This window comes from Xiphias gladius, chromosome 7 (genome assembly GCF_016859285.1).
Source record: "Xiphias gladius isolate SHS-SW01 ecotype Sanya breed wild chromosome 7, ASM1685928v1, whole genome shotgun sequence".
NCBI classification, from domain to species: domain Eukaryota; kingdom Metazoa; phylum Chordata; class Actinopteri; order Istiophoriformes; family Xiphiidae; genus Xiphias; species Xiphias gladius.
This window is the reverse complement of record NC_053406.1, coordinates 14,074,112-14,088,026: the sequence shown is the minus strand read 5'-3', so window position 1 is coordinate 14,088,026 and position 13,915 is coordinate 14,074,112. Positions and strand designations below refer to the sequence as shown.

The 13,915-nt window shown below is 42.4% G+C and overlaps 1 protein-coding gene across 1 annotated transcript; it reads right to left on the bottom strand.

The window, feature by feature from the left end:
* Positions 1-277: 277 nt before the first annotated feature.
* On the bottom strand, positions 278-11,902 carry abhd15a (abhydrolase domain containing 15a). Its single transcript, XM_040130398.1, has 3 exons — positions 10,866-11,902; positions 3,326-3,678; positions 278-2,174 (listed from the first exon to the last, which is right to left on the bottom strand). The coding sequence occupies exons 1-3, from the start codon at positions 11,412-11,414 to the stop codon at positions 1,514-1,516; spliced, it is 1,563 nt and encodes a 520-aa protein (XP_039986332.1). The 5' UTR covers positions 11,415-11,902; the 3' UTR covers positions 278-1,513.
* Between the last annotated feature and the right edge of the window lie 2,013 nt (positions 11,903-13,915).

The window sequence follows — 13,915 nt, the reverse complement described above, 5'->3', positions numbered from 1 at the left end:
TGGCTGTGGGTTCTGTAACTATAATAGGGAGTGTCTGTGGGCATTGACTCAGCAGGGGTTTGACCACACCTCAAAACGTTGGTGTACAGTGCTTTAAAAATGAACATGATCATAAGTAGAGATAATGAGAAATTGAGAAAGAGATACATTATACAACACATTGGTATTAAATAGAAATTTCCTTACTTGGTGTGGAGACATAACCTTTTCATTGTTATTTTTTAGGACATATTGCCCGTACAAAGTGTATATTCCAAGTTCATCAGCTTTGCTCATTTATTATACTTTTCATTTTTATTTCCATCACATAATATAATCCATGTAACATGTGTATAGCATGTTTATAAAACAACAGAAAACAAAAGACGGCCGTCAAACAGTGCTTTGTGGTTTTTCTCTTTTTATTAACCTGTTGAGCTGCCCTTTGAAGTGTTATACATAATATCTACTACTTTGTGTCATAATTTGTAGAATTTCTTAGCTGAAGGCACTAGAATGAATACAAATAACAAAATTTCCAGGGACTTGTTTCAAACAACATTTTGCCGCCAGGTCTCGAACGCTCCATCTCACCCTCCCAGCTTCACCACACTTCAGGTCCCGAGCAGCCGGGATAGGGAAACCTCGCAGCACAGATTTTAAATGATGAGACAGGAAAACTCACAAAATGCTTCCAGACGCCCAGCTCATTAAACTATCATAACCTCATGACACAGACTTTCCCCTTAAAGCTGACTGGGTTGCAATCACACATAAGTTCCTCTATTCTGGGAACCACAGGCCAGTTCCCAATAAATAAGAGAACATTCAATGATAATATACACAGTAAACTCCCTTTAATGAGTACAGTAACACTGCACGAGTCCATTAAAATCATTTGACATTTAGCTCAAATTAATTTTTTTCCTTCTACTCTACGCACAAGACTTTAAACGCTTTTGCTCTCCAATAACTTCCCTTTCAGCAATAAAAAGAATAACAGTAAGATGCTACACTAAGTGTCGAGATTTCAAGCATCCTAAATGACGACGCAGTTGTGGTTGCAAATGTGGCAAACTTTAAGAAGTGAGGCAGAATTAATGAAAAACTAAATGCATGTGTGTGTTAATAAAACTGTGACAGAAACGTTCAGTTTTAACAGCTGGCAGTGTAGGGATTTGAATCAGTCCATAAAAAAAAACAAAAAACATACATAGCCATCCATCTTGAGAGTTTAGTGTCAACTGTGCAGCAGCTAAACATAACAACTGCATGCAAGCTTGTGGCCTGTCTTCTTTCAATCCAGGTGTTTTAGCGCTCACATGAAGCGTGTGAGAACAACACACACTTTCTCTGATTTAGATGTACTGTATGAACTGTACCCCAGTTCTTTACAACCTCTGCACTTTGCTAGTTTAGGTTATCATAAGACTTTGTGTCACACAGGCAGAGAACAACTAGAGCGCTTCAAATTCCGAATCCAAACAATATCAGAAAGCATCAGTGCAGTCCATTAACTTCCATTAAGCTTCCTTCATCGTGTGTAGGACCTCTGCCAATTGTAAATGGCATGGATATTATGGGAACACGCTGGCACTCTTTTACATGTACTGACGCTGCGGTGGCGGAAAACCCTCCCCCCTGCGCCTCCCCCCAGCCCCCTCCTCCTTGCAGCGAGCTGCTTTGCTCTCTCCTCTGCAGCGAAGAAGTCTGTGGTCGCCCTGAAGAATTCCAGCAGAGCTCTGTAGCTCCACTTGGTCCCCCGGCTCTCCATCCCACTGTTTGATGCAACCGCAGAACCGACTGCACCAGATGCACCAGCGGCACTCCCCTCGGACTGGGTGGAGAAACCGCAGTGACCTCCACGGTCAGTTAGAAGGAGAAAAAAATGTGGGTTGGTCTCAAAGAGTTCCAAGGGTATGGTGGACTGGGTGTCACCACGGACCGGGTCATCCTGAGCGCACACGCTCAGAACAGGAATAGCCACTTCGTCCACGTCTCTCAAGGGTTCGTTGCGTTCCCAGTATGCGTCCCAGGCACTTGTAGAGTTGCTGCTACTGCTGCTCCCTGTTGCTGCTGGCGTTGCAGGGCCCGCATGTCCAGTCTGACAAAACAGTGCCTCCTCCAGGCAACGCAAGGAACAGCTAGAAAACAGGGTGTCCGTTTGTATGGTCTCGCCCAGCACTGTCATGTACCTATGCACATCATCCGAGTACACACACATTTGCCGAAAATAGAACACACACACACACACACACACACACACACACACACACACACACACACACACACACACACACACACACACACACACACACACACACATGGAAACAGAGGCAACAAGAGAAAACCAGTTAATCAATTTTGAAGAGCTACATGGGTCTCATATTCCCTATTGGCACTGATTTGAGAAACTTTACCTGGGTCACGATGTCTCTCAGAATCAATGACCTGACACTAAGCAGGCCATCTGTTGCTACAGTTACTCGATTGTTTTCTTAATTGTCCGTGCCTATCCAATAAAGGGTTTGTGAGTACTTGTAGCCGTTTTTATTACAATCTTCTTTTAACCACGTCTCCCTTATGGCTGACTGAGAATTCAAAATTTAATAAGATTTTCATATTGCATACAGCATGCAGCAGCCTTATGACGCTGTGTTTTTTCATCATCCTCTAGACACTGTGATATATTCCGCAGAGTGAACTGAAAGAAGAGATGGAGCTGTTTATCTCTTTCTGTCTTCCAAACCTCATTATGCTCTCTTACACTAATGCACCATTCTCCAAAAGGATAGGATCTGTATATGCTGTATATCTGCAGTTTCCTTGTAGCTAACCAATTAAAACCATTTAAGAAAAAAAAAAAAATCATGATATTTTCATGGCTCTGACCATTGTTCCTGTTGTTAGGTACTCAAGTCAGCTGCTAACGTCTCAGACTGAGGCAACATCACCAAAAAGATGACAGGACAAGAAACATGGTTTGCTAAACGTCTTTCTGCTTTAACTTTGTTATACCCTTTAACTTTGACTTTGTTATACCCTTTAACTTTTAGCTAAATCTGGCTAAACAGTTGGCGTATACCTGTCTGATCCTCTGACCGCGTGTTGTTTCTGACTTGTCAGACTTTGTTGTAGTGATGTCACTGTGCTCCCAGATCTCAGCGGTTTCTTTGGTGAGTACGTCAGCACAACTAATAGAACTGATTGGAAAAAACTCTGAAAATAAGAGCCAAGCAGTAATAATCTAAAACAGCAAAGTAGTGTGTTCTCATTCCGTCAGTTTTCTCTACCAGTGATATTTTGTTCCCAGCTATCAAGACCATGTTTCCCACCCTCTCCATACCTGCTGAGACATATCTTCTGGTACAGCACCAACGCCCACTGCAGGGGCCAGCACATCCCGTTCTCAAACCAGCTCTGGCAGCGGAACAAGGGTGACAGACAGACGGCTGCCGTCACGTAGCTCGACGAGCCACACTCCCCCAGGTAAGACAGGAGAAGGCCTGACCCGCTGCTCTCGCTCACTGCATACAGTCTTCCCGCAGGCTGTCTGTAGCGAATGTAGCGCACAGCCTCGCGCAGATCCGCGGGGTCGCCGAACTGCTGCAGTTTGAGGGTGGTGAGCGGGGTGCTGTTGTGGCTGCGGCGGTTGAAAACTGCCGGCAGGTAGCCATGGGACAGTGCCGTTTCACACAACTGTAGAGAGAGGGGGTAGAAAAATAATACTAAAAGGATTTCCATGTGTCTTCAAAAATGTGTAAGTGTTGTGGATTGGGAGCATGATGGAAGATTTGCTGGGGAATTCTATGTGTTGTATGATAACTCTTTGAAATTCAATGCAGAATTTTCACTCATAAGAAAAGGTGGGAAAAGTGTTAATCCATTTATGTAACTACAGAAGAAGGGCATGAAATGGTTGATGGTTGATTGTTGATTTACAATGTAGTTTTTGTCCCTCTGAGTAGGCCGCATGTTTGCATTTGTGTGGCCTGGTTCCCTGGTTATCACAGAATTAAACAATGCCTCCTTTTTTGAAGTCCGTTTCCATTTTCGTCCCCTAAATGTTTTTGCAGTTGTAACACTTGAACATGCATGGTACTACTTTTTATTGTATGGGAAAAGAAATACCCATTTGCAGGGGGAGGCGAGAGTAGTAAAAGGGTTAAGCGTTGCTGCCTGTTGCTGTGCTGTTCAACCATGCTTAAAGTGTACACGGTAATACTACAGAATAGGCTCAAGTGTCATGAGTTCATTGAAAAACTGTTGTGAGACAGATACATAAAACACGGCCAAAGAAGCCTTCTCTCGATGTTTGTTAAAATCAACGTGCCAACTTAAAAATGTCTAGCTGCTTATATTTTAAATGATTTTTCATTGGAAATGACTTTCAACTTTACTCCACGTCAGTTCTAACACCTCTAACAGCTGATCCAACAGTCCATATTTGGACATGCAAACACAGACGACGAGGCCGCAATCAGGTAAACTACTGATATATGAGAAGTTTATTTCTAGCTAAAGCTTCTCATGAGCCACTTACTTGGACTGCAAGATGAGGATATAGAGGCGTTTGAGGCAGTTATCAAACACTGGGGAGGCACTGGTGAAGGCTAAAGTCATGCACAATATCATTAGCTGCGGTTATGTCCATGCAGCCCACAGCCAGCTGCTCAGCCCAGAAAGGCCTCAACCTGCACTACGCAGCTTTCCTCAAAATGGACTGGGAGCCGCACTGGCACAGGAGAGCAGAGCGGGCTTGAGTGTGGAAACCTGTGATCTCATGTCTCTGGCAGCAGGGCTTCCCTTCAGCTGCACAGTGGAGAGAAATATCACTACTCCTTGTTTCTTCTAGTGAGCTGATATTATTTTGTTTATTTTGATACGAATGTGACAATATGAGATATTTGGGCGGGGGAGTCATTTGTGCTGAGCTCATTACAGCTGAATCAATGTAATCAATGTAAATCAAACTTCATGAACAAATGTTGTAGACTTGGCAAGACTTTTTTTGTTTTAGTCAGCACATAAAAACATTTTTACTGTTCTTTAAATGCTGTGGAGAATGTAGTAGAATAATATATCCCCAAAGGAAACAGTATAACTTAGTGTGCGGCTCCATAAAGCATTATTTAAAAAAAACGAATTTAAATAACAAATTATAGTAACAAACCAATTTAATAAAGAAGCCTTCACTGTATATGTGCCTTTCAAATCTGTAAAATACCCTTCTGTTCACCAAAAGGCCTTCTTTGAAACACGGATCTTTGTTGGCTTTTAAGGCTTTCAAGGGGCTTGCTCTCCAAAGCTAATGGTTTTACTGGTGTTTCCCTGTTCTTTTTTCTCTGCCTGTTTACAATAAACTGTTCTTTACTGGCCTTGTGCCTGTAATGTTGTTAAAATGAGGAAGTAGAGTAAATATATAACTTTTTATTGTAGCCTTGGTTTGCACCTTAGCTTACTGTCAACATCATTTCATTCAATAAGTCCTTGATCTCGATGGTATTGATAGTGGTATTAAGTGTTGGTAACCGAAATACCGCACACTCTCATAACACATTTTTATTTCTATCATACCCAAAAAGGTGAGCAGACAAACAAAAATACAAAAATCTTAATAAGCTAGATAGTTTAAAACTATTTAAGCTAGGAAAAATAACTCAGGAAAGAAGACAAAGTTTTGATTTGGAACATAGCAGAAATGACTATCACATATACTAATTGACAAGATCTCGATGCAGAGACGGATTGAAAATGAGAAATCCTTCCGGTCTAGGCTCTGAATAATACCTTTAGCGTAAATTATCCGTTACAGTGTCTGGAAACACAAGTAGAGAATTTGTCTTCCCTCTAAATGTGCAGTGTCACTCTGCTTCTTATCAACATAAAGTAAAGAAGTAGAGTAAATTTGTATTTTTCTCATGCAAACGTTTGTCAGAAACAATGGTGGGGCTATGGTCGCCTGTGCAAATAAACTGTCAGACTTGAAGCGAGTTACATTTTGCTTTCAATCTACAGAGATCCCAGTGGAATGCAGGACAAGCTGCAGAATCGCTGCATTAAATATTTACCAGCTGAGAAAAGACTGCAGTGGTATTTTTTGCCACTTTCTGGTTGTCTATATAAAAAGAGGATTCAATCAGCCAGATACATGACTAGGGAGTGTCAGGAAAGCTCTGAGCAGAGCTCGTACACAGGAACATCACTCGCCTACTCATTCATGAGCCTCTTCTGTAACTCATTCCAAAGATTATGTTTTAAATCATTGTGATTCAAGAGGAACACGTGAGAGGAAGGGAAGAGCAATTTCAAATTAGTATGTATCACTTTAGTTCAGTTTAATCCCTAAGATATTGAGATAGACGATTAGATATTACACAATTTAAACGGCATACGAGAGCAGGAGCTGGGAGATGAATGTTTGGCTGAGATTAAATTAGGTGAACTGAGCTTGAAGTAATTTTGACCTGGTTATGTCTGCCTGCTCAGGTATTATTACAGTCGCACGGTGTAAACTATCATCCCACAGCGTGATGATGTACTGTGGGAATCAGCCACAGTAGCACAGGCACAATGAGTGGTGAGTAGCAACTGCACTGTTAAATACTAAGCATACAATTGAGAGTGGCTAATAAAATCAAAGTGTTTGTTAACAGTGTTACTTCGTCAGGAAGAATTCCCTAAATCCAAAGATGCTGCAAAGGCTGTATTTGTTCTATCATTTGTCACCAAAACCTTCTTTTTGTTTTGTAGTGAAGCAGTGACTCATGACCATTAACAATATTTTTTGAACAAGCTGATAAATTATTAAAGCGATGGTCCCACACTATCAATCCCTGCAGCTTACAGGGAACACTGGTCCTGACCACTTCCACAATGGGATTCTATTTATTAGATTTATATGGATCATAGAAAATCGAGTATGTTGACCTTTGTTCTAGATCAAATTTGCACGCACTAAGTTTTTGGCCATAGTTAAAAAAAAAAGAAACAAAACAAACAGCAGCTTCTCCAGCAGTTTTTCAACCAGAGCTGATGAACTGTCAGTGCAGTGACAAATTCCTTCAGCAGGGACTCCAAACACTGAACTTCCTGCCAGCTCTCTCATGCACAATGTCCCTCCCACACACACACACACACACACACACACACACACACACACACACACAAACAAAAGAGGCAGCGTTTACTCTCCTCTCCCTCTTTACTGAAACACATTAACATGAGAGGGCTCCCAAAGTTCAACAATATCCCCTTCAAATCCTAGTGAATAATGCGATCTATTTCTGTGAGACCACCACTAATGTCAAACAAACTTCAGCAGGTTCACCGCGACATGTTGCCACAAATCAAGTTAAATTAAGGATGTAACTGGATTAAAAGCCTTTAGGAGGCAACAAAGCATCTCACTACAATGCTCTATCCTCTATTCAGGTCAATAGTTTGCCTAAATACTTTTCAAGAGGCCGGTGCTACATGTTCTGGAAATGGATTTGCTCTTCTTAGTTGGACATATGCAGGGGCAGGGCAGCTGTTTTTGTTGCATCCTTCAGCATGATACTATTGTATACTACTGTCGGCAGTTTTCCAAACAACTAATCGTATATACCCTAAGTATAGTTAGCTAAAGCCAAGGCTGTCACTTCTCTAATTTCTTGCATTACAGGAGACAAAAAGCAGCAAGCCAAAGTAAAAATATAAAGAAGTGAAGTACCAATCATTTTTCAAGGTAGTTCCTGTTCCACGAGCCTCCATACAAATGAATGTTTTCATAGAGGGTTTGTTGCATCGTCTTTTTATCCAAATTCTAAAATAAATGAGTATCTACAACTGTACCGGTTGGCAAAGTTGTACTACCTTGTACTACCATTTTAGCAAAGAAAAAAAATAAAATCTCCAATGAGTCATAAAGAGAAATGCTGCCAAATCCACTTGTGCAGATTGCATATTCCAGGTGGGGCAAGGCACTGATGTTGGAAAAAGTCAGGGGACAAATTTTCATTTTGCTGAATGTGTGGGGATATTTTCCGCTGTATCCCCTGTGTCCACTCACCAAACTCCCGCCATTTTCTGAATGGCGCAGCAGGGCATTTATGGACCAAAATTCCTACACTGTTCACCCAATATGTAAATACCATTGTTCCATTTTAAAACCAAGAGCCAACCCCAAATAATAAGATCAGTATCTAAGTGCTACAGGCTGCCCTCTATACGAACGGTTAAGCCACATTGCATCGACACCAAGCTGTAAAATTCACAAAGAGATGGGAGGGACAGAAAACACAAATCCTGATGCCCCATTTCCTTGTTGCCCAGCGAAAACTCATGGTAACAAGTGATCGCAAGTATTTGATGGAGCGTATGCCTGATAGCTTGAGATATGGACATTGGTACATTTATGCCTTGTCTGCAATGGGTCATATGTTATATACTGCCGATAATATTTCCATGATATAGTAATTTGCAAAAATGGGAACTATGATGTTTTTCTGCTACTATTACCTGCCTCGCAGATATAATCATGACTGTTAATGGTAAAACTATCCCACTTTTACTGCAAGAGTCCTAAGCTATTATCCCATCCCACAAGGAATTTGGAAAATTCCAAAGCTGCTCTCTCAGCAATCCAAAAGTGAAAGGAATGGTCTGAAAAACAATTATTTAAGTGCTGAAGAGTAAATAACACATAATGACCAGATTATATCATACCCCATATCTATAAGAATGAAAAATACCTCCATACGAGTGCCAAATGCATGCTGAATAAAACACTGTGAATTTACTGTAACTAGGTCACAAAATTATAGAACAACTGCTCACAAATCTATCTGCCCCGTCAGGAAAATGTGAGGGGCTTTAATTATATGAGGCAAGACGTCTGAAACAGCTGGATGTCTGCTTACAGGAATATTTATGGCCTTTCAGCACATTGCTCTAAACAGAGATCACAGGCCACTGAATTTGGGGCTCATTGCCACATGGCTTTACACAACTTCAACACGTTAAACTGGCCTCTCTTTTCTTCAGAAGTCAGGGATAAAAATGGGTTACAAAAGCCAGCTTGTTGATGGCTGAAAGAATGAATGAATGAAAGCAAGTATTATATTCTGCATATTCTGCACACATTTCAAACTCTTACCCAAACATGAAGCCACTGAAAAGACTGTACGACCTATACTATTATGTAAATGGATATGAATCATGCCAGACTAAGTGAAACAAAGGAGCAAAAGACAAACCGAGTGTGAAAGTATGAATGATCTAAAAGGAGATGGCTCATCTATAAATTCATGAACTCCTGAAACCTGCTGTGTAGTGGAGCAGGGGCACAGGGAGCAGAGGCCCACACAGTCCAAACAGAATGTACATTTTCCTGCTCTGCTTCTTCTCTGTGTCACAGATATAGACCCACTTGTGAGTCTCTGCCCGTGCAAACACGAGCTCTTTTTATCTCTGTCTTTCTCGCGTGTGCGCGCGCTCTGACTGGTTTATGCGCAGCGGATCTCAGCGGTGACAGAAGCGATCTTAATTGGAGTATATCCCTTGTGGTGCCTCAGCTTCCATTCCTCCCAAGCGTAACTGGCTGACAGCATCACAAATACTCTCTACTCTGATGATGGCCTCAAAAAAAAAAAAAAAAGAAAAAAGAAAACTGGAGGCAAAAATCAGTCTGAATGTGACAGTTACTTTTCATCTCTTCATCATTTTGCGTTTTCCCATGGTAAAGCTTTAAGCAACCACATTTTTATAATGCTTTAATGCTCCTATTTTTGTCTCATCTTCTTCCCACTTGTCTTCCTCGTTTCTGTCATTTATTCCCTCTAGATTAATATCAAACATATTTGGTTTGGTTGAGGGGATCCAGTTGTTGCCGAGTTGTTATTTCTGACATGGGGCTGACAGTGAGCCTGGGACGAATTTGCACACAGAGCTAACAGTATGAAATGAAATGAGCTAGCACGATGCAGGTGCCCAGGGTGATGTGAGAGCCAACAGGCACTCGTGGGAAGCAGGGCTGCACTTCCCCAGGCCCCTCAAGTCAAGCGATGCTTTGTAATCCCTCACTCAATTACCTCAGTCAGTGTATTGAAAGAGCAGTTGAAAGATTGGTGCTGCCTCCGCATCTGCTCTTTTTATTTTTTTTAACCATTCTGCTTTTCTCCTCCGACTAAGCTTGCCATGGCTTAAACTCAAGTGATTGCCTTTGCTGAAATGGCCATCGTTGATTTGCACTGGCATCTTCACACATTTCCTTTCAATTATCGAATGTTTGACCTCTCTTTTGACTAGTTTCCCCCTTTAAAACGCTGTGCAAATAGCATTTGTTTGTGCATGTATTAAATATGTATCATGCATGTTTCTGGTGCCTTCTCCCTGAATTTGAAATAGACCTGCTCTGTTATTGCTTATTATTTCTTCGTATTCCAGCTTTGAAAAATGCTCACTTCTTTCTTTCAAGTGTAGAAAGAAAGAAACTGTTGGTACAGACGATGAAAAATAAGACACAATGCATTCCCTTGCAGCTGCTGTAATTTTCATCATGTTGACTATGTGTGGTAGCAGATTAGAGACACGGAGCAGCTACAAACTTCATGACACAATTTAAGTTGCACCCTGACCTTTGTCAATGAAATGGATACAGGTGGCTTTTTGTAAGTATGTAATGATTTAGAAGAAACTTTTATAAGTTATCCGGTTTATCTTTTTTGGTATTAAGGATGGGGAACCCATTCTGCTCAGCAGTCAGCTATATGGAAACATTTAAATTTCTATGACATTTTATCATGAACTTGCTAACTTTCTGTTCAGTTCACTGTCATCTCAGACTTCACTGGATAAAATTATGCAGTGAAGTCTACGGGGGAAGCCCAAAACGCTCGGATTACCTTTAACACAGTTCTAGTGATTTTCCCAAAAGAGTTTGGGATGATGAGAAGAACCGGACTGGTGGAGTGACTGGAAGTCCTGCGTCGTTTCTGGTAGGATGGCACTGCCCAGTCCAAGGCCACCAGCCCGTCGTCGCTCAGCTGCAGGTTGTCCCGCACGAACTGGACCGGACTGTCGTACGGCCAGCACGCCTCATACACACTCTGGAGAAAGGCGCTGGCCCGCCACGTCCAGCCGACACACGGCGAGTAATTACTGAAAGTCCTGCAGTGTTTCAGGAGATAGTTGGCAAGCGCGGATGGCTTGCAGATTAGAGCCACGGTGCGTGTTTTCTCATCGGCCCCGGCGCCCGTACAGGCCGCCTGGGCACCGTCGCTCCCCTTTCGGTCTAAGACGCGCCTCCCGGTCTTGTCCTTTGCCGCCTGCTGTGAAACCCCCAGTCTTTGAAGCAAAACATGTGGTGGGCTCTCTGTGCCAAAATATTTGGAGCCTGGCCAGATTAAGACCACCAGGATCACAATGCACAGAGCCACAAGCCATTCCAGCATTGGCACGGTTAGGGGGGGAGCAAAATGAGCACAACACGGACGGGTTCCACAAACAAAAGTGTAATGGAATTATACATTCACATTAGCGAAAATAGTCAAGGGAAACATGCTCAGTCTTACAGTCTGCGGTCTAAACCGGTGCTCGGCTCCTCACTGAAGTTTGGTGCTTCCCTCCGGTGCCAAGGCGCATCAGTCCCTCGTCTTTGTAGGTGCGCGGTCTCAGTTACGCAGCGTTTCTATCAATTCAGCTCTCTCCAAACCCCGACATCCCGAGTCCATTCCCGAGGGCACTCTTCTAATAAACGAGGCGAGTCTGACAGTGTCTGATGCGCCCAACGCCAACTGCTGGCCCACAGGTAGCGACTCGACTGCGCTCGGCCGGTGCTTCAACCCCAACAGCTGGGAGCGCAAGTAACGCCTGTGAGCGACCCGCCGCTAACGCTGGAAACGCCTCTCATCATGTCCAACCCCCCTCCGAGCGAGCAGGTACTCCGCGCAAGTGATGATCTCCATCTCTTTCCATTAAATGACTTCCAGTACACCCAGTACCAAGGAGGTACATCCTATGCGTGCTCTCTCTCTCTCTCTCTCTGTTTCCGTCACACAAGCGCCAGGCAGACAGTAAGAGAGCTGCCACTAGAAGTGTAATGCGCATGGTCATTATCGGATCTGATGAATCCCTCCGGAATGCATTTGGCACACTGTGACCTTGTATTCTGAGAGTGAGAGAGAGGACCAAAAGTAATAAAGTTTTTTTTTTTTTTTTTTTGCTGGGGACCATGTCGAGTAATGTAACCTGTTAGGCAGGTTTCTGTTTTGGAACAATTTCGGCTGTTGCTCAGTGTCTCACTCTCGTAACTGTAAGTTGGAGGAAAGGGTGAAAGTCGGTCAGTGTTCTCTGGACATGCAGATTGTGATGCAGATTGTGATGCACAGTGAGCGCCGCAGACATCCAGTTTGATTATAGCATTTATGTAATGGGATAACCTTCTCTCAGCTATTTTCCTCAGCCTCTCTATCTATGACAACTCAAAAGGGATAAAAATAACCCTTTAAGTGAAATATTTATGTATGACGAAAGCAAAGAACAAGAAAGCACAAGCATTTTTAGTGTAAATCAAACACTTTGTGGGATGCAGGGCAAACGGAAATCATTATCTAAACAGGAGTCTTCATCTCTATGTGTAAAGGTCAGGGCATTTGAGCAGCAGGCTAAAATAACATTTTCTCCCACTTTTAATCAGATTATTGTCAGCTTCACATCCTAAATTCAACCCATAGTTGTTATTGTACATTATTCAAAGATCCATGGAATATTCAATTGACATCTTAATCGGTCACAAACAGACTTTAGTGCTACTGCTCATGTAAGGTTGATAGAGTTCTTGGAAAGCTGTAAGCTTTGCCATCTGTTTTTGAGGAACATGTTTTGGACGCTCTTTTAACCGATGGCAGCATAACAAAGTGCTGTGGCCTGCTGAACATAAATTGATGGCGGTGTGGACCAGTGGTGTGTGCAAGCGAGAAAAAACAAACCCAAATGGAAAGTGACATGACAGTAGATCATTGTGTGTTTGTTGTAATGTGTTTGCCACACTGTTCCTGTGAATTAGTCAATGGAAAAAAACGGGCGATGCCAAGCCAACGAGCAGAGAATAAAGACAGACGAGTGGCTCGAAGGATCTTGGTATCACCTCAGAAACACTTTGAATGCCAGAGCAGAAGCTCTTACAGCTGGTCCACTTGGGAGCCAGGTGGGGGAAGTTGTGTTATGTTAATTTACTCAGTATGCAGAGCCAAACACTGATCATGAGACACTTCCCATTTGTGTGTGATAACCATCTCAGTTGTTGCAGGCCCAAGGAAAGATGATCTCTCACTATGTAATCTCAGAGGCTCTATGGTGGTCTATAAAACAGTTTGATTAGTAACTTTAATTAGCCGTCTGTACACTTAATATCTTGAAGTGTTATTTACATAACATTGATTCAGTACCCTTCAAGCCCCTGGAAAACTCTGGAAGACATCAAAAATGTTTTTTTTTCCCGTTTCCTGAAAGATGTTTGCCAGATGTACTGAAAACCCACAATATATTATTACCTGCCTGGCTGAGACATATAGTGGCAATATCATAAGCCAAAGGGAGTGAAAGATGAGCAAGAACCGCTTTGGATTCATGAAGTTTAATGATAATTCCTGCTATTCTTCTATGACAGACAGATGTTTTCAGAGGGTACAGTTAGTCTGAGAACCTGTTGGAGCTGGATTTCCTCTTCCAGTTAATTGTCATATAAGCCTTGACGTGATCAAATTTTAGCCAGGAATCCAGTCAAAGAAGACTGACTGTCTATCACGGGTGGAATTTAGCTGGTCATGTAAATACAAACAAGACTTGTAGGTTTGCAAATTGGAGAACACTTAAAGTGGTTGTTGACACCTGTATACCACATTCTGGATCATATCTGTAAATGTGAACGCAAGGTCGCGTATCATTTCTCTCC

What these genes read in the sequence shown, in the direction of transcription:
- abhd15a (XM_040130398.1), bottom strand. Translation starts at nt 11,414, where the DNA reads ATGCTGGAATGGCTTGTGGCTCTGTGCATTGTGATCCTGGTGGTCTTA. An exon ending in TCACTAGAACTGTGTTAAAG is followed by an intron (nt 3,679 to 10,865) that starts GTAATCCGAGCG and finishes CTCTCTCTACAG; the next exon opens with TTGTGTGAAACGGCACTGTC. An exon ending in CAGAAGATATGTCTCAGCAG is followed by an intron (nt 2,175 to 3,325) that starts GTATGGAGAGGG and finishes TGATGTGCATAG; the next exon opens with GTACATGACAGTGCTGGGCG.